At 34.0% G+C, this 20110-nt stretch overlaps 1 protein-coding gene and 1 long non-coding RNA gene across 2 annotated transcripts; both read right to left on the minus strand.

Moving 5' to 3' along the window:
* Positions 1-7206: 7206 nt before the first annotated feature.
* Positions 7207-9770, minus strand: LOC131437451 (protein phyllopod). Its single transcript, XM_058606818.1, has 3 exons — positions 9596-9770; positions 9273-9489; positions 7207-8669 (listed from the first exon to the last, which is right to left on the minus strand). Exons 2-3 carry the CDS (start codon positions 9477-9479, stop codon positions 7947-7949), a joined length of 930 nt encoding a protein of 309 aa, XP_058462801.1. The 5' UTR covers positions 9480-9489; positions 9596-9770; the 3' UTR covers positions 7207-7946.
* Positions 9771-14459: 4689 nt separating this feature from the next.
* On the minus strand, positions 14460-14967 carry LOC131439607 (uncharacterized). The gene is made up of 2 exons (XR_009231152.1): positions 14722-14967; positions 14460-14643 (listed from the first exon to the last, which is right to left on the minus strand). It is a non-coding gene; the product is annotated as an uncharacterized LOC131439607 (long non-coding RNA).
* Positions 14968-20110: the final 5143 nt, after the last annotated feature.

The following is a 20110-nucleotide window of genomic DNA, read 5'->3' on the forward strand; positions in this document are numbered from 1 at the left end:
TGGAAATTTCATTCGTTATATGGAAATCCTGTAAAAATAACGTTAAGAAGAGTTTTATGTTTCATAAGATTATCTCATATATTTGACATGATGTTGAACACATCTTGTAACTATTATTGGAAATGCTAATAGTGCAAAATCATTAGAATATCATATAATGTGAAAAAGAAAATTTAGCTCAGTGTAGGTACAATTCTGTATATAGTTTTAGCAATATGCATTAAATCTGTATCATGCATGAAATTTGCATGGAAGTATACAAATCAATACATTACAGGTAATTCAGTATGAATGGCAACTCTCTATGTAAATGTAAATGATAAAAAATAAACACAGTCTAGATTACAGACAGGATGTTTTTGATAGGGTAACGTGGCGCCATCGTGACATATGCGAGTACTGTCCCAACTAAAGGAATATTCGAAATGACCGTTAAAATGATTAAAGAATCTAAATTGAGTGTCCTGTCTTAGTCTGTGGTACAAATATGCACTTTTAACGTCTAATTGACGAACTTTCATACGTTTCTCTCCAGTAATGATAAATAAAATCCTCAACGATGAATGAGTAGCAACAGGAGCAAAAATTGAATCAAAATCTACGCCATACTTGTGCGACTAATCGAGCTTTATACTTCGTTACGTTACCCATGCTGTCTTTCTTTTTCTTGTATAGCCATTTACTGCCTATTGATTTTCGATCGATAGGTAATTCAGCCAGAGTCCATGTTTCATTTCGCATGAGAGAGTCGTACTCCTCCTTCATCGCTGCATACCCCAAATCCTTTTCCGAACCACTAGTTGCTTCATCATAACTAAGTGGATCCCCTTCAGTAGCCATTGCTATATCTACGACATAATCTTGAAGTCGACGTGATAAATTTCCTCGAGTCGAGCGTCTGTTTTGCGAATCATCTGTGGGTTCAACTAACTATTCTTCCCACCCAAAAAATTCATCGTCCGAATCTTCTTGTTCATCCAGAAGACTCTGTTCTACAGTGTGCTCCTCCTGAGGCGAAGCTCCGCACTCACTTAAACCATTCCAACCAATTCCGTCTTCAAATTTCATCTCATTGGTTTCCGATTCTGGCATCAATGACCCATTTTGCTGTTCCATAAATACGGCATCACGACTAATTGTTATTTGATTTGTATTTGGATCTAAGAACCGGAAAGCCTTACGATCTTTGCAGTATCCAACAAATATAAGTTTTTGTGACTTACTGTCCAACTTCGCACGTTTTACTTTCGGTATGTGAACATATGCGGGATATCCGAAAACACGGAAATGGCTCAACACAGTGGATTTATCGAACCATTTTTCGAATGGCGTCTTATTAATAACTCGAGAAAGGAGACGATTTTAAATATATTTTGAATATAGCTTCACCCCAAAACCTTTTGTCAAGATTTGCATCTACACGTGGCCATTTCTTGCAAAGTGCGATTTTTTCGCTCAGCCACACCATTCTACCAATAATAGAATAACCAACATTATCCGATCCGAATGGATTCCGAATCGGCGAGAAATTTTCATTCGGAATAGCTGGAGTGTAGTGAAATGGCTTAAGTCGTTTAAATTTTACACTAAACTAAGACAAGACCTTACAACTGGCTTTTTATTCTTCCTTCCGAATCATCCTTCTCGTCATTTTCGCCCTGTGGAATAAATACCAACGTATCGGCTACAGTGTAGCCATATTTACAGATTTGTTAATAACTTCATGCTAAGAAAAAACTATTTATTAAATTTTAATTTTAATTTTTTTTTTATTAATTAATTCATTCCTTGTTTTACAAACCGTCAACAGTAATTCATTCTTGTATAATTTTTTTTTAGTTAGACTGTATCATTGTGGATCCCTTAAAAGGAAATCAATTCCACTGGGATTCCGCAATATTTATTAATAAAGTTTAATTGCACATCATGAAAATACAAACATCTCAGCGTATTGTAACGTAAGACTTTCTTTTAGTAGTATTTTGCCAGATCATTTATTTTTTTTAGCTGAGATTAGTTTGCGTCCACTACCAGGGTGCTTCACAAATTGAAGCTCTTTGGTGTGGGGGAGTGTAATGGGCCAAAAAAATTTTTTTAGGCTCGGTTTTTGATTTGAAATAAACATGAAAAATATGTTGGAGAATGCATTTTATTATTATACAGAGATGCCAGATATTTTCATAGAAAATCTGTATTCTTTGTATAAAAAATCTGTATTAATCTGTAATCACTAATAAAATGAAATTCAGAATACAAAATGATGCTAAAAGATGTTATTCCAATAGATTGTGGTTATAGGATGGTAGATTCAATCAGTCATTGCCGCGCTCACAAGAATATTCAACGTTTTTTAATTCACAACAATTGAATTGTAATTCCATACATTTATCTAGTTTGAAATTGGTGACTTTATAATTTGACATGGAATTTCAACGCCCAATATTCAACCTCAAGTCTCAAGAATGGCTGTTATATACTGCCCGACGTTTCTACCACTGGTTATGGTCTTTTTCAAGAGAAATATCTTATCGTTCCTCGTCTAAAAATTGTATGCCCACGAACGGTTGTTTACATAATAACAAAGCTTCTTTCGTCACTTTTGTTGCACTAATAACGTTTGTTTTGAACATTAGCCTGTTGCGCCACTACAATCAATATTGCGAACATCTGGACTTTGGTATGTCCAAAAATGAAATGAAATTCCAGCTTAGTCGTAGAAATAATGCGTAGTATCTAAGTAAACATTGTAAACCATTTATATGTAGTCTACATTTGCTTGACGAAATAAATAAATAAATTTACCACTATGCACTATCTAACGTCACTTTCAAAGATGGTGGATAAAAAATGACTTTCTTTCTTACTTTTTGTGAGATCTGTATAAATCTGTATTAAATTGAGGAAATCTGTATAAAATCTGTACTCTGTATTAAATCTGTATGAGCATGTAAAAATCTGTATAATACAGATAAATCTGTATAAATGGCATCTCTGTTATTATATATTAATGCTTAAAAACAATTAATTGAGCTTTGATGACAAACACTCAAAATAATAATCATATTATAGTTACGTGAAAAGTTATGTGAATATTTTCCACCCCACTTTCCACGTAGGTTTTAATGGACTGGCATTTAAAAGCTGTTTAACGCATAATCCAGTAAAAGTTACGTGTTTCTTAGGTAAAATGTAATGTACTGTTCATATCACATTTATCTATCAGTTCATATCAAATTTAGATACCAGAAAATTACTATTTCATATATTGGTTGAAGTCAAAAGGGAGATTTCAGATTTTTATATGAATCTATGAAATGAAAAATGCCATGAAATATAAAACATTTTTTTCAGAAAATTGTCATATAATCCCAATGGCTTAAAAGCAGCTAATAACGTCGTGGTATCTCAAATCGACAAGCCTCCAGAAATCGTTTTTGTTGTCACTGCCATTCAACCGAAGCCGAAGCCGAGATCCAAGAACATCCCACAACATTACCGATGAAAGTTGAAGTCGCATTACATGGTTCCAGTGTCTCTAGCTTCATACCGACGGCCTGTTTGAAGCATTCGGCAGGAGCGGGTAAACTTCCGGACTCACGCAGGCGCTCGGTCCAGTTGAATACATGTAAACTTTCATACTGGAATGGTCCGGTCGATGGAGTAAAAATTGTAATTGAATAACTTTTCTCACAAATATTTACACTACTTACACTTCGAGGGCCACGGCTCGCCATTTTCAAAATCGAGTTTTTCACACTGCAAATTCACGTAGATTGTTTGACGTTTGGTCAATTAGGTTTTGCACGAACATGACATAACCTCACAAAAATGAACAGAATGAACTTTGACAGTCGACGTGTACTTGTTTACAGTTTAAAAGTTCATCAGAAGTTCATCGTTCGAATGTAAAAATTGAAAGCCGCCTCACACTCAACAGATTATCATACATATATCGCTCCTTGATCCTGGAAATACATACAGGGCAATCTTTTTAGTTATTTTCACTGTGGAATACGTTTTTAACAGGCGCTTTTTCGTCATTTTTTTCAATTTCAAAACAAGTACACGGCAACTGTCAAAGATGAACTTGATTCATCGGCAGTTCATCTGTGTCGTCATCGTGCAAAACCTAATTAGGTTTTGCACGATGACGACATAAATGAACTGCCGATGAATCAAGTTCATCTTTGACAGTTGCCGTGTACTTGTTTTGTTTTGCGATTGCAAGTTAAAAATTGAAAAAAATGACGAAAAAGTGCCTGCGAAAAACGTATTCCACAGTGAAAATAACTAAAAAGATTGCCCTGTATGTGTTTCCAGCATCAAGGAGCGATATATGTATGAATCTGTTGAGTGTTAGGCGACTTGCAATTTTTACATTCGAACGATGAACTTCTGATGAACTTTTAAACTGTAAAGAAGTACACGTCGACTGTCAAAAAAAGTTCATTCTGTTTATTTTTGTTAGGTTATGTCATGTTCGTGCAAAACCTAATTAGGTTTTGCACGATGACGACACAAATGAACTGCCGATGAATCAAGTTCATCTTTGACAGTTGCCGTGTACTTGTTTTGTTTTGCGACTGCAAGTTAAAAATTGAAAAATGACGAAAAAGTACCTGTTAAAAACGTATTCCAAAGTGAAAAGAACTAAAAAGATTGCCCTGTATGTGTTTCCAGCATCAAGGAGCGATATATTAATGAATCTGTTGAGTGTGAGGCGACTTGCAATTTTTACATTCGAACGATGAACCTCTGATGAACTTTTAAACTGTAAACAAATACACGTCGACTGTCAAAAAAAGTTCATTTTGTGAGGTTATGACATGTTCGTGCAAAACCTAATTCACGTAAACCTTATGTGATGACTCTATTCATTTTAGGGGATGTTCGTATAACATTCATTTTCGTCACGTAAAATATTCAGTTTGACACTTGAAACCATTTTACGTGATTTTTCAAGTGAATCGAACGTGAATTCTTATTTGAGTGAAACACAAAATAAATTAGTTATACCTCGGTCAATATAAATTACGCGAAGTTCTTAATGTTCTGAGGAGTAGCAACCAGAGGTGGTTGGTCAAGCTCAAGCTTAACCATCTTAGCTCAGATATTGAAAGAAATGATTGAAATGAAAAAACAAACAATATTTACCTGAAAATTCATCTTCAAAACGATATCGTTCTTTGTTTACTTGTCATACATTTTTTTTGCAACCTCGAATGACAGATACACTTCATATAAGATTAGGCAAAACCAGGTTGGATTAGTTTAAAATTACCCAAACTTATCTAGACTAATTGGGATTAAATGAGTTTAGAAAAGTTTATTTCGGAATGAAATGAGTTTATTAGTACACTGAGCTAAATTTTCTTTTTCACATTATATGATATTCTAATGATTTTGCACTATTAGCATTTCCAATAATAGTTACAAAATGTGTTCAACATCATGTCAAATATATGAGATAATCTCATGAAACATAAAACTCTTCTTAACGTTATTTTTATAGGATTTCCATATAACGAATGAAATTTCCAGTCTGAGTCAAATTTATTGGCGCGTCTTATAACCATTACTAGATATCCGCACAACATACATTGGAACAATTTGTGAAGCGCATATTATATTCACTTCGAATTTATTTAGATAGGTTCATATATACCATATGACTAGTTTTATAAAATTTATTTATTTATTTACACATATATATATATATATATATATATATATATATATATATATATATATATATATATATATATATATATATATATATATATATATATATATATATATAACTTTCAATGGAGGTCATACGAATAGCAGATAATTGCTACTACTACTTTTCTTTGAGGATTCAAGCTTTACTAGTATTCCATTCGGTAAGGGAGCACCTCATGATATTTGCGAAAGACAAGTGAGATCCCGAGACTGAAAATAAAAAAAAATGAATCTTACTAGACAGATAGAGTAATGAAATGCACCGGATATATATTTCATGGTCCGTTAACGCATATCCTTGAACGAAGTTGGATGAGCTGTCTTGTCAGCGATTTAAAATTACATTGAGATGCGGAACTTCCTGAAAAAATGGTCTGGAGCAGTTGATGAATATCGAGGACACAACTATTCACGACTTTCATCGGATTTCCATATAAATTATATGGGATATTTTTATAACTTTCATTATGATAACGTCCATTTAGATTTGACGTACACATTAAATAAAGATTATAAGTTTCCATATAATTTCTATGAATTATATTCTGCATATGATTTATATGACAAATCTAATGAATATAAATAAGATTTTCATTTCAGTGTATGAGATTGTCTAGAGTTTTGAGTGATTTGCCCCTTGGGTTAATGTTAGATTTGTTTAGATATAAGTAGGTATACAATTTCAATTTAATAACATTTCTCTAACAATGTATTAGGACACAATCCTCAATTTTCACGAACAGACAAAACTACAAACACCATGTACTACAAATTTGGCAAAAGGGCCAAATCACTTAAAATGAAAAACAAACATTGTATACTTTACACATGATGCTAGCGTGCAAATTATTTCCAGTGTGCATATACAATTTAAGCAACAATAATTACGTATAAATCACGAAACTATCCGGTGCTTTGAATCACCAGAAATATATTTCGGAATACCTTTTCATAAAAAAAAACACGACAGTAAGTTGGTACGATTGTCATCTACATACAATTGGCTTGAAGCCGAAAATTTTGTTTCTTTGGTTCTAGTTTGCTGTCAAATGCTGTGTTTAAGCAGTGTTCACACGGTCACATTTTTCTTTATGCGGTTGTATCAACATAACGGTGGAATATAATCAAAAAGAGATCAAATTATTTGTTTTATAGGGAATATTAGACTAGAGTTATATTTATATTGGGTTTAAAGAAACTAACTTTTGACACCAGTGTGGTTTGATTGTATGGTATAAACGTAGCTTAACATATTGTTGATAACAACGCCACCAATACAAAATGCATCGGTTTCAGGAACCAGCTTCCATAGCAGGGGGTGCCCACTGAGAAATGGGGTCATTCATTGGACCAACTGTGGAACGTGTTGGACCAACGAAGGAATTCCGTTGAACGTTTTTTCTTACCAGGTTATTATATTTCGAAACCTTTAAATTATATTTATATTAGGACTACTTTATCGAAATGCTTAAAATACACGTGTTTAGTAATCATTGCAGTTTATTTCGTAATTTATCTGTGAATGTATTTTTGCTATTCACTTTGAAATAAATTATACATATTTATATAGGTGTACAATGAAAAATTATTTAACATTATGGTGTCATGGTTATGGCAGCTGTTACTATGAACACAATACTAATTCTTCAAACTTAATAAAAACTGCACTAACTAATATGTACTGTATGTAATTGAAAATTCTGAAACGAAAGATGGCCTGAACTTAGTATATTTTAAACTAATAAACGTATTCATTTCCAACGGTACATAATTTCCCGTAACATGTAACATCAAATTTCAAAAGTTAATCTTCTAATTCACACTAAATCTTCTAAATCATTGCAGCGACGACAAATATGGGCTAGTTTTTGCTGCACAATAAAAAAAACATGGTGTTTATAAATGTGAGAAGTTTTTTATAAACGATTCATTTTTTTCGGAAAACTGAGATTGATGCCACCAGCTTAAATTAACTTCTTAACGTAAATAATATTATTCGAGCATTTTTGGTGTAGTGAATCGGTGGAATATTGTAACAAAAGTAACTACTACTGCTCGCAGGAATGAATTAAAATTATTACAATCCTATACATGCATCGTTTGTAGATCTAACACCAGGTTCACTGTTTATAACAAAACATGATATAGACTGAGATTCGGAAGTATCATAATTCGACAATTTCAGCAATAACTGCTTGTACAGTCCGGAAATGCCAATATTCTTACTGTAATGAGCTACTACTCGGCGGAATGCTATCAACCAAAGATATCGAAAGTGACCGGGACAAACGATGAGTTTGAAGAAATTGTTCTTGTATTTCCATTGATGAAATAGGGCCCAACTCGTTCTTATCTGCATCACGAAGCAACTGAAGCGATGGTACTACTTCCGAAAGAGCTGAATTGAAACTCAGTACGATTTCATTGCTTTCTTTTGCTCGAGATGGGTTTCCACCGGTATTGCATAATTTGGTTTGCATGAATGGGGTTGGTCTACATCTTTCAATAACTGGTACATTTTCCTTGATAACACTAGTTCCCTGATTTTCTAGCATTTTGATCAAATGAGACTCAAAAGGCTTGACTAGACTTAATTTGTTAGAGCATGAGTTCTGTTGACCATTGGACTCTCTTAGGATGTTGCGTATAGATCGTTTAGATTTTCGTTTTGGCGAGCCGTTTTCTTTCTCGGGTGTCTTTACTGTAGAGGATACCTGATCGTCTTGTTCTAGATTTTCCTTGCTTCGACTGGATCCCGGGGAAGAGTTGGAATGCGAACGTTCGTTTTTGGGTCGTTTCTGGCGATTTTCAGACTGTGCCCTGCTAGAAGATGGAGTTGACTCATAAGTCCGCGAATCGGATAAATGCTGCAGCGAATACCAATTTATGAGCCAATTATTACAACTGTAACAGATATATTTTTCTTCATTGTCTCCGCGTTCCGCCTGCAAAATTCCAAAAACATGAGACATTTTGAGAAAAGTATGAACATCTTTTTGCTTTAAGAGCAAATGACATAAAACATGATCAAAAATAACAAATAAGTTGCTTTACACGACAACCCTTCGAAATCACATGAAAAAAAGAACATAAAATGAAAAAGGCGATATAAGAAACATCTGCTAAGGTTTTCATTTCAGTCTCTTTTCTCCCTTACACCCTCGTACCGTTAGGTGTAGTTGTCACACCTATCGTTGCATGCTACTAGGAGGACGAAATGCCGAAGCAGTCACAATACTAAAATAATAGCTATAGATCTGCATCACACATGCATGATAGGGACAAAACAAGTATACGAGTTCGATCGACTTGTTGACCACAGTTACAGATATACAGTTATTTTCATTCTATTTTATTCCACAGACCCGACTTCAGTTACGCGTTGGTAAGAATTCATCAAGGCAAATCAACAAAAAATGTAGCACGTACAAGGAATAAAAATCGATTCTGTCAACCCCCGCCTTCTTTTCCCCCCTTAAATATAAAATGTGTACACCAAAAATCATTATTTAGATGTAAAATAATACAATGAGTGGAACGGTACCTACCCGGAAGTTATACTTTTGATAGATAACCTCCCGAATGTTTGGCCCGTTTCGTGGTTCGAAAATATTCAGCGACAGATTTGTGTAGATGCCACAGATTAAACAAACATTCGTCTTTTTTGATAATCCCTGAAATCGTCCAGTAGATCCACACTCTCCTCCGTCTCCACCAGCAGACGCTCCAGCATCCCCGGATGTGGACGTACTCATTTCAGTGTTTCTGTTGAATATACAGCACCCAATTTTTTTAATTCGATTAGCTTCAGCAAATTACCGAAAATCAATTTTTTTCTGTGAGGTAGTTAGCTGAGAAACTGCAAATTTACCTTTAAAAACCGGGTGTTCTATTGTAAACAATTATTTTTAGTATGCAAATATCGATAAGTATGTGAAAGAACGTCAATCTACACAAAGCAGTGGATTACAATAAAAATTATTTGATTTTCTAGTACAAACGACTGCACAACTATCGCTAGAAAAGCAGCAGATGTTTTCACAAGTTCCCTGGGATATGGTATTATGGCATACATATGTTGTCTTGATGAATTGTCAAAAGTCCGTTGCCGCGAAACTGAACCGGTAGTGACACCTGTCAATGAAAAATGGAACCAAGAAAAGGAGGTTTCTTTCGAAAATTTTCATATCGGCAGTAGTGATTTTCAACATATTTATCGTTTATTCAATAGCATAAATAGATATCAGCAAAAAAAACTCGGAGTAGAAGAAAATCGATTTCAAAATGATAACTATTACTTTTTTTAAGGTAAACTACAATTAATCATGGAAAATTTTCAGAAATGTGTGAAATTGGGTAAGGTTAAGTTTTTTCGGACCAACATTTTTTTAAACAGAAACCAGAATAATGTTGATTTCTCGGTTACTAGAATGGATAATTTATTTGTTATTTCCGGACATTTGAAAAAGGATATAATGCTAGCACAATAAATTAAGGTCAACATTACAACATCAGAGTAAAAACTTTTTGTTCATTTTCTACTATGAATTTTCAAATGAATTTGCCCGTTTTTATAAGAAATCGTTGAAAAGGTGAAGTAATAAAAAGTATTCCCTAGTACAGGACCTGACAATTGTTAATCCACTTTTAGGACCAATTTCGGACCAGCTCGTGATTGGTTGAAATTGACATTAGCAAGTACAAGTTGTTGAAATCAATATTACTGCAGGGTGGTAGAAAAAGTGCTGTCAGTATCGTCGGTAACAATGTAGCTTGATATTAGATATTTTATTTTTCGGGTCATCTTTTCAAAATTATAAATTTCAATAGGATTTAAGTTCAATTTGTTTTCAAGTCCTGTCAATGCGGAAAGTAACAATCACTGGATGATACAAAGAGAAAGCCTGAAATCACGAAATGTGATATGGACGAGAATATTGATTATGTTGGTTGAGAATAGCACCGAATATTTGGATACTTCTGTATGTTATCATTTTTCTCAAATAGAATATGTTGAATACTTTAGTTAATAAAGCTGCAAGAATTAATTACCCAAAATTGAGTGTTTTAGAAAAATTTTATTAAGCTGTTTCAACTAAACGTTTTCTTCAAAACAAACATCTGATCAAAATGAATCCAGAGCTATATTTTTGACCGATATAACATTTGTCTAAGTGTTTTCAAATGATAAATAATTGCATGTTATAAGGGGAGAAAGTTTTCAGAATGAATAATTATCCCTACTGGCAACAGTGATCGCGAGGCATTTATTATTTACAGCAGGGAGCAACCGGAATAAGAAGAGAAATATTTTTCTGGAAAAAGAAGCCAGTTGTCTGGTCCTGTCCTAGAGTATTCCTACCGATTTGACAGCTCTGCTGAAAGTATCATCTCTAAACAAGCAGCGCCCCTACATTTCATTGCAGCGTCATTGTACCAGTTGAGTTAAGATGGAATATACTATATGCTAACTTTAAAACGAATGGAAAAGTACCCAAGCCACGGTAGAAACTTCTTCGAACGGCTAAACCCGCTTCGTTCGTACACACTCCATTAAAAAGTGAGTATGGAAAAGAGTTTGGTAAAACTAGTTCTAGAATTATCTAAGCGAGAGGATCAACGAGGATGATTAATTTCTGAACTCCGTGCGCAAATCAATTGTTTATTACAGTGAACCTTAGAAACCTTAAAAACTGAAGAACTTTCGTCAGATTGCTAAGAAGGGATTTTTGGACTACTACGAAGACACTTGTCCCAGGAATTCTTGACTTTTTTAAATTTCTTTAGGTTTTTATATACATTTTCTTACTTACCTAATATCAAATTCTATCCCGAAAGGACGAAAAAAAATTTTGTTACACCTCTTGCCTGCCTAGACGTGAGCGTCACCACGACGGATTGACTGGCCTATTTGATCGGTTTCTGTCCTATTATTTATTTAGATTATCTTGGTTTAGTTGAGAAAATATTCTTCTGGTTTGTTACATTTCCCCTTTCGTAAATCTACCTACTTGATTCATCTATCCAAAGAATTTTATAAAATTAAAAAAAAATTATACTACATTGATTAATGCAATTATTTTGTTTCAAATAAACTTTAAGTCTCGGGTATAAACGTCTAAAAATAATTGGTGTTACTGATTCTTCTACACTCAGGCAAAAACTATATGGAATTTCATAATGATTTCGTATGATTTTCAGCCACAAATGAAATCCCGAAAATAGGAACTACAATAAAACGCATTATGAAATTCATACGAAATTTTTAGGAACATTGTGTGAAATTTCTATGATAAACATAACTTCTCTCATATATATATATATATATATATATATATATATATATATATATATATATATATATATATATATATATATATATATATATATATATATATATATATATATATATATATATATATATATATATATATATATATATATATATATGTATATATATATATATATATGTATATTGCAGAGGTATGTTTTTCATATTTATCTTATAAAATTATGATTTTGGTGATTTTCAATGCATCATAAGATTTGCCTTATGATTTTCACTATTTAATTTGCTTGAGTGTAGGGGTATTACCAAATACAAATTATAATACGGAATACTTCGACAAATTTTCAAGGACACATTTTGCATCGTGCGGTACACTGTCATGATACACTGTCAGAGTGACAATGTACTTTAACGAGTTTTCTATAAAACTAGCAACACTGAAGATTAAGAACAAATTTACCATGGTTACTGTTTATTGTAGTGGAAAATAAACTTGAACTATGTTGTTGTGTATGAGATATGGTTATTCCATATCGGATTTTGTTTTTTGACCTCCTTGGCTTTTCAGAAATTTGCTCCTTGGCTTTTCGGAAATTGCTCAGTATAATATGTTAGAACCAGAGATGCCAGGTCTGCAGATTTGTCTGTAAATCTGCAGCTTTGGGGTATAGTGCTGCAGACATTTTTTGTTGTGCAGACTTTTACAGACTTTTGAAATTCTCGCAGACTTTCGACAGACTTTTGAAATTTCCGCGACCTTTTTTTTTTTGCTCGCCAAGTCAGTTTTGCGTGTCATACTTTATAGAGAAATTGCTGCCAGCAAGATATACTTGCCGTCTGCAGATTTTTTTCAGATGTACAGACCCTGTCTGCAGATATTTGAAATTTTTACCTGGCATCTCTGGTTAGAACGTCTCGGCACTTTTCACCGAATCGTTATGGTAGCCACCCGTTCTCATTGCAAATAACTCCCGTCAGAGGAGTAGGAATTTTTCTAACATCTGCTAAATGCGGGAAACCTTTACGTCATAATACTAATAGAAAATAATTCAATTAATAAGTTTATCTATCGTGAGAGAAAAACTGCTGTGTCTGTCACCGTTCGGGCTATAATCGATTTGTCTGGGTCACGCATAGATGAGTGACTATTGGGAAAACGCATACTCAGCTTGCTTTTGTTTCTCTTTTATTTTTTATTTTATCGTGTAGAGCGCTATTCGCTGTTTCCGTGGTACGTATACGAATCGTACCCATGTTCCATACCAAGGCCCGTTTATGAAATAAAGTCCCATCACTGCCAAAATATACCGCAATTCTTCATCCATCGATTAGCTGGAGTGTACCTTTGAATTTGTTGCAATACAGCAAAGGAAAACATAAATAAACAAACTTGTTTTGCGCCGTAGCAACTAGCATAAAGCGTTGCCAGAAACGATCTCCTTCCACATTTTCAAACTATCGCAACAAAAGGGAGTAATTTGCTAGGCTTGCTTGTTCAGGTTGTAAACCAAACATTGGCGGTTCGTTTGTATGGGACTTAGGGGTATTATTATTTGTATTTGGTATTACTGGCAGTGATGGGACTTTATTTCATAGACGGGCCTTGGTGTGGAACATGGGTATGATTCGTATACGTACCACGGAAACAGCGATTAGCGCTCTACACGATAAAATAAAAGTTAAAAGAGAAACAAATGCAAGCTGTGTATGCGTTTTCCCAATAGTCACTCATATATGCGTGACCCAGACAAATTGATTATAGCCCGAACGGTGGCAGACACAACAGTTTTTCTTTCATGATGGATAAACTTATTAATTGAATTATTTTCTATTAGTATTATGACGTAAAGGCAAATACAAATAATAATACCCCTAAGTCCCATATAAACGAATCGCCAATGTTTGGTTCACAGCATGAACAAGTAAGCCTAGCAAATATCTCCCTTTCGTTGCGATAGTTTGAAAATGTGGAAGGAGATCGTTTCTGGCAACGCTTTATGCTAGTTGCTACGGTGCAAAACAAACTTGTTTGTTTATGTTTATCGTTGCTGTTCTTTATTTTTCAAAACTCGAAGATTACAAAATCCTATCCCATTCCGTACATTTTCACGTTATACGAAGATGTCATCGTAAACGTAATCTCTACAATACTATGAAACGCAACCCTAGAAGATCAACTGATCGCTTCCGCATAGTGAGACATTTGCAATTTACATTGGCGGCATTACCTACATACATGGCTCATCTCAGGCTCATCTGCTATGCTTATTGATACAATTTATTTTTCGTAGACTTTTGTTACTTTTTCCTATCAACAACGTTTTGGTGAATATCAAGAATAGATTCATCAAGCTGTTAAACAGAACATTTTCAATTTTAGAAACGTCAGATCATGCTATGCAGCTGAGCAAAGCTTTCGGTTAGCATTGTAAATAAATGGTAAAGATTCAGTTGATGGAATGTATTTTTATTCTGTAGCTTTACAAATCACTTTAAAAAATGTACTGACTTAATGAACCGACCTTCGTATCATTTCTTTTACTTGTTTGACCATCGCCAGGCGAAAGACTTAAATCAGTTGCTTTATCCTGTAGTTCATTTTCATTTTCCTTGCCCATAGTTTCGATCACCTACAAAATACACACACAGGTCTTGCCGTTAGCACAAATGCATAATGAAGTGAATTTTCTGAGTCGTCGAGTCAGTACCTTCAAAACATCTTCCAGTTTGATGTGCCATCGTGATCGTCGTCAATATCACCGTCTCGTCCTGCTCTTCCGACTTCGCTTGTGAATTTGTTTTCGTATTTTCCACTATAATAAACAGTAACTATGGTGATCTTGTTCTTACCCTTCAGCGTTGCTAGTTTTATAGAAAATTCGTTAAAGTACATTGTCACTCTGACAGTGTATCATGACAGTGTACCGCACGATGCAAAATGTGTCCTTGAAAATCTGTCGGAGTACTCCGTATTATTATTTGTATTTGGTAAAGGTTCCCCGCATTTAGCAGATGTTGGAAAAATTCCTACTCCTCTGACGGGAGTGATTTGCAATGTGAAGAACGGATGGCTACCATAACGATTCGGTGAACAGTGCCGAGACATTCTAACATATAATACTGAGCAATTTCCGAAAAGCCAAGGAGCAAATTTCTGAAAAGCCAAGGAGGACAAAAACCAAAATCCGATATGGAATAACCATATCTCATACACAACAACATAGTTCAAGTTTATTTTTCACTACAATAAACAGTAACTATGGTGAACTTGTTCTTACCCTTCAGTGTTGCTAGTTTTATAGAAAACTCGTTAAAGTACATTGTCACTCTGACAGTGTACCGCACGATGCAAAATGTGTCCTTGAAAATTTGTCGAAGTACTCCGTATTATAATTTGTATTTGTTTCTGCCTCCTTGTTGTTCGTTGCATTATTGTTGATGAACGATTCATCATTTGAGTCCACGGAAATGACTCGCATTTGTCGAACTGCATACCGATGCAATAGCAATGTAGTTCGTGAATCCCAAAATGATGATAGTAATTGCCATCCGAATCTGTATATGTCGCATATAATTATTCCGTATACCATATATGCATCCAGCAACATATTTAATAGGAGCGTAATTTTCATATTGTAATTCGATCGACGAAAGACGAATAAAATGAAAATATCACGATTTTTTCTAACAGTGCTGCATAGCAACAAACTCATTAATAACACGCGTCATAAATCTCCAAACATGCGTATTTTGGAATCTTTCTATCTTTTAATTCTCTCTGCCTAACGTTTTCTCTTTGTTATTAAAATTGCAACTGCAGCTTTTAAAGTTTTTCGAGCTCGAAATGAAATGTTTATCGAAATGTGGCGTATGTTAAAGAGTACTATGTATTTCGTCGTATCAACGAAAACGCAAGGAATTAGTAGCCATTTGGAGGAGTATTTGTTATCATTGAATGATCTGCTAACTACTCGGGTAAAACTAACAAGAAAAACATAGATTTACTTTGGGTTTGCAAATAAGTAGTATTGAAAATCAAGATTCGGTAGAATAAATTACTTCACGTTAAATGCGCATTTAAATGTGATGAACTATGTTTAAACCTTATATTGATGAGTACGAAAAGGGAATAATTATACTAAACCATGGTAACTAATTATCATAATTTTATTTATTGATGTCAAGAGATGCAACCAAAATTAATATTATTTTTTTGAATATAAAAACATAAACTGCAGATTGTCGAAAAATAGATACGTTATTTCCAAAATTGATACCATTTACGACGCCATTGTGGAACCAGAGAACCAGAACTTTTACTTATATTCTCGATACATGGGAGCTGTCAAGTTGTTCACGGGTTGGATGTTCCCAAGTCAGGTTGTCCATGACATGATTTTAATCCAATGCCTTGTTGCGTTTGTGCTCAGTTCATTTAGAATAGTCACCACGATTAGAAACGAAATAAGCAATAAATAGTATGTTGCATAGGCAGGTGAATAAGTAAACGAAATTTATAGAAAATAAGTGTAAGGTAGATTACCGTGTAATAGAACCGGATTCTCTCATACACGCAGATAAAAATATTGTAATAATAACCGAATTTGGGTATTAATCAATGAGCTTTTTTTTTTTTTGATATAGTGGGTTGATATTGCAAATATTGGTACTTCTAACTACGAAACACGATAATTAATTTTTCTCAGTAGATTAGTTTATTATAAATAAATAATAAATAAATATAGATAAAATATTTTACTTGTATGTTCTTGTCAATTTCTTGTCAAACAATTTCACAGTAAATTCAATTTGAAAAATTAGTTTTTAATGAACGAACTCTAATTCAAATTAATTACTTTTAGTGCATTAAATTTACAAACTTTTAAGTTGAAATAAATTAATTAATTTCTAAGAATGCAATGATTTCTTTTCAATTCATTTGCAAGGTAACTTGTAATACTATCTTATTTCGATTTATTCTCGTTTTCAAACGCTTAAAAATTATTCACAAATCGCATTGAAGCCCGGGTATTTTAATTAGTATCCAATGTTTTGGTGCTTCAAAATAGCTAAAAAATAGAGTATTAAATTTAACACCAGACGAAAGAGAAAACTTTTCTCTGCCGTTTACTATTAAGACTTACTCTTAGCAAGTGCCGAGTCATTCGAAATTACTCTTCAAAGTGAATATTGATGGATGGCTTATTGGCCGTTATCAAACAAAAAAATGCGTGAAATTATTGTTTTGTAAAAAAAATGTGTTATGTATTGCCACAGACTAACAGACAGGACACTCAAAATAGATTCTTCAATCATTTTAACGGTCATTTCGAATATTCCTTTATTTGGGACAGTACTCACATGTGTCATGATGGCACCACGTTACCCTATCAAAAACATCCTGTCTGTCATCTAGACTGTGTTTATTTTTTTCATTTACCAACAGAGTTGCCATTCATACAGAATTACCTGTAATGTATTGATTTGTATACGTCCATGCGAATTTAATGCAGGATACAGATTCAATACATATTGCCAAAACTATATACAGAATTGTGCCTACTTCTCATCCTCCAACGCAATACAAAATCGAACCCGTTTTGTTACAATATTTACTTGCTTCTGGTCTGCCGCCACTTAATTTCGGGTGAAAACTACCAACACAATGAAAAATAGTCTAGATGAAAAACGTTGAGTCAAATAAATGATTACCTTCCAACATCGCGAAAAAGTTAAATATATTATCAACGTAATCCAATAATTTATTGTGACGATTCATTTTCAAATATTTTGATGAAATCAGGCATCCCTGCAAGCAGTTGATCGGTGTTGACAAACGAGGGGAAACCAACTAGTAAAAAAACTTTTACATAACACAAGGGGTGTACAGATAGTAAATAGTTCGCGCAGTACAATATAGGTGGAACTAGTGCATCACGAAAAAATATTTTTATATGAATTTACTCATACTGTCATGTCTGTTAGTCTGTGGTAATGCTATGCAATTTTCAAGAATATTATAAATTATCAATACAAACGCTTGGATTGTTTAAAACCCTCTATGGAATGAAAGAAGCATATCAAATTTTTCTTTCAAAGCGCGTACAAACTTTATCCGCGGGATAAAAAATAATGTTTTTTCACGAAAAAAAGTTCTCTGGTTTATTAGAATTAAACTTAATATGGTCCATTTAAATAGTAAACTTTGTTGTATCATAACACGAATAAGATTATACACGGAGAACCCTTCGATTATAAAAATGCGATATCGCATTTGATTTTTGCGATAGTTGATTCAACTAATTTTTTTTATTCAATAAATATGGTTTTTTATTTGCATATATTCAAGTAGTTGAAAAATGTGTTGTTTTGAATGCTGTCAAATGCCGAGGACAGCTGAAAGCAAAACAATAATCGCAATGTAAAATCAACAATTTTTTTTATTTCAAATCTGTTCGCGTTGCTTCAATATGTCAATAAAAGCAACATCGGTGGGAAAATTGTATTCATTCGATTTGAAGAAATTTATGATTCCACAAGTGTTTATCGAACAGCGGTGTTGTGATAAAGTAAACCTTGTCGCAGATAAGAAAGATTTGGTGACAAATTAAAAAACGTTGACTCATTTGGTGTTACAAAAATCAAACATTTCACACACAGGAGTAGAAACTCCTGTGCAGAGTTATTGAAATGAAAAACTACAAGGATCAGCCCTATGTGGTTGTTCGATTTCTAATGATCTACAATCAAACAGTTCAATCAATCGTCACACTTTTGAATCTGCAATTGCACGAAAGCCTGCCTAGATTTATCTTGATTAGGAATCAACACCGAACATTGTTTTTTTTATAGCCGACGAAATTACAGCAATATCCCAAAAGTATTCAATTATATCTTTATACAAACTTGCGATACGGATTTTGATACTAAAGCTTCTCTTCGCCAAGCTTGTGTTCAAGTTTTGTATGGAAGCTGTTATTTTTATAGCATTAAGTTTCTCTACCATTCTGTGATTTCGGTTGAAGCGATAAAATTTTTCTCATTATCAATCAGTTCATCTTATATAAATTAGAAATTATTCTTAAGCACTCAAAATTAACCCTGGGGTAGTTGTCAATTTCTCAGGCGAAACGACATAACATGGAATTTCATTCGAGCTTGCATGACACAAGATCAGAGCATACCAATTAAAACTTCAAATCGTTTTATGACACTTTTTGTCTTGGTGTCTAGCAACAACCAGAACCAGAATCACCAATGTTATTTTTGGATAACCACTTCTTACACTGCACTTTCACATGTCCAGGTTGTTTACAGAAGAAACATCGCCGTTCCTGTTTACTGCCATCCGCATTCAATTTCATCGCCTTCACACTTTCCGGAAGGGATTCACCTTGCTGCTGCCGCTGCCGGAATTCATCCTACAACCGAGTTTTTATTGAAACCACCGTCCAATCTGCATCTGCCCGGCATTGTAGGCTTTGCACCAAGCCCCGATATGATTGCGGCAAATCATTGTTTTTTTTTGGGACTCTTCTAAATTCGGCGGTTAATTTATCGAACAAATCCTCCATACTTGACAAATGTTTGTTCATATCGTCATATTCGGCCATGTTCGCACCGCACAAGTGAGTTAGGTAAAACACTACGGTTGGCATTGTCGCCTTTCCGTGGTGTTCTTTAAGAGCATTCCACATTTCACGCGCACCATCAGCACCCTTCGCGATTTTAAATTGTCTCTCTTCCAGAAATAAACCTGTATTTGCACGAACGTGTCGATTTATTTCAATGCAATAAGACAAATAATTTTGTTTACATCCAGTTTTATAAAGAGTTGGATGGAATTCAGTTCACAAAAGAGAATAACAATGTGCACTATGTGGAGCACGAAAACATTAAGTACAACATTCCAGTATATATGGAAAATAGTACTATAGAAGTGCGTGTGTATGATCTTCCCTCAAGCGTCATCGATCCTCATATTCGCAAAACTATGTCGCAATACGGAGAGATTCTCTCTATCGAAAAAGAAGAGCGGAAGAACTTTTTCCCCGGTATTCTAAATGGCGTACGTTTGTTACGCATGCATTTGGAGAA

The sequence above is a fragment of the Malaya genurostris genome, chromosome 3, assembly GCF_030247185.1.
Source record: "Malaya genurostris strain Urasoe2022 chromosome 3, Malgen_1.1, whole genome shotgun sequence".
In the NCBI taxonomy this organism is placed as follows: domain Eukaryota; kingdom Metazoa; phylum Arthropoda; class Insecta; order Diptera; family Culicidae; genus Malaya; species Malaya genurostris.

Coding starts and splice junctions, on each gene's coding strand:
- LOC131437451 (XM_058606818.1), bottom strand. CDS start 9,479: ATGAGTACGTCCACATCCGGGGATGCTGGAGCGTCTGCTGGTGGAGAC. Junction 8,670..9,272: donor ATCAAAAGTATAACTTCCGG/GTAGGTACCGTT, acceptor GGAATTTTGCAG/GCGGAACGCGGAGACAATGA.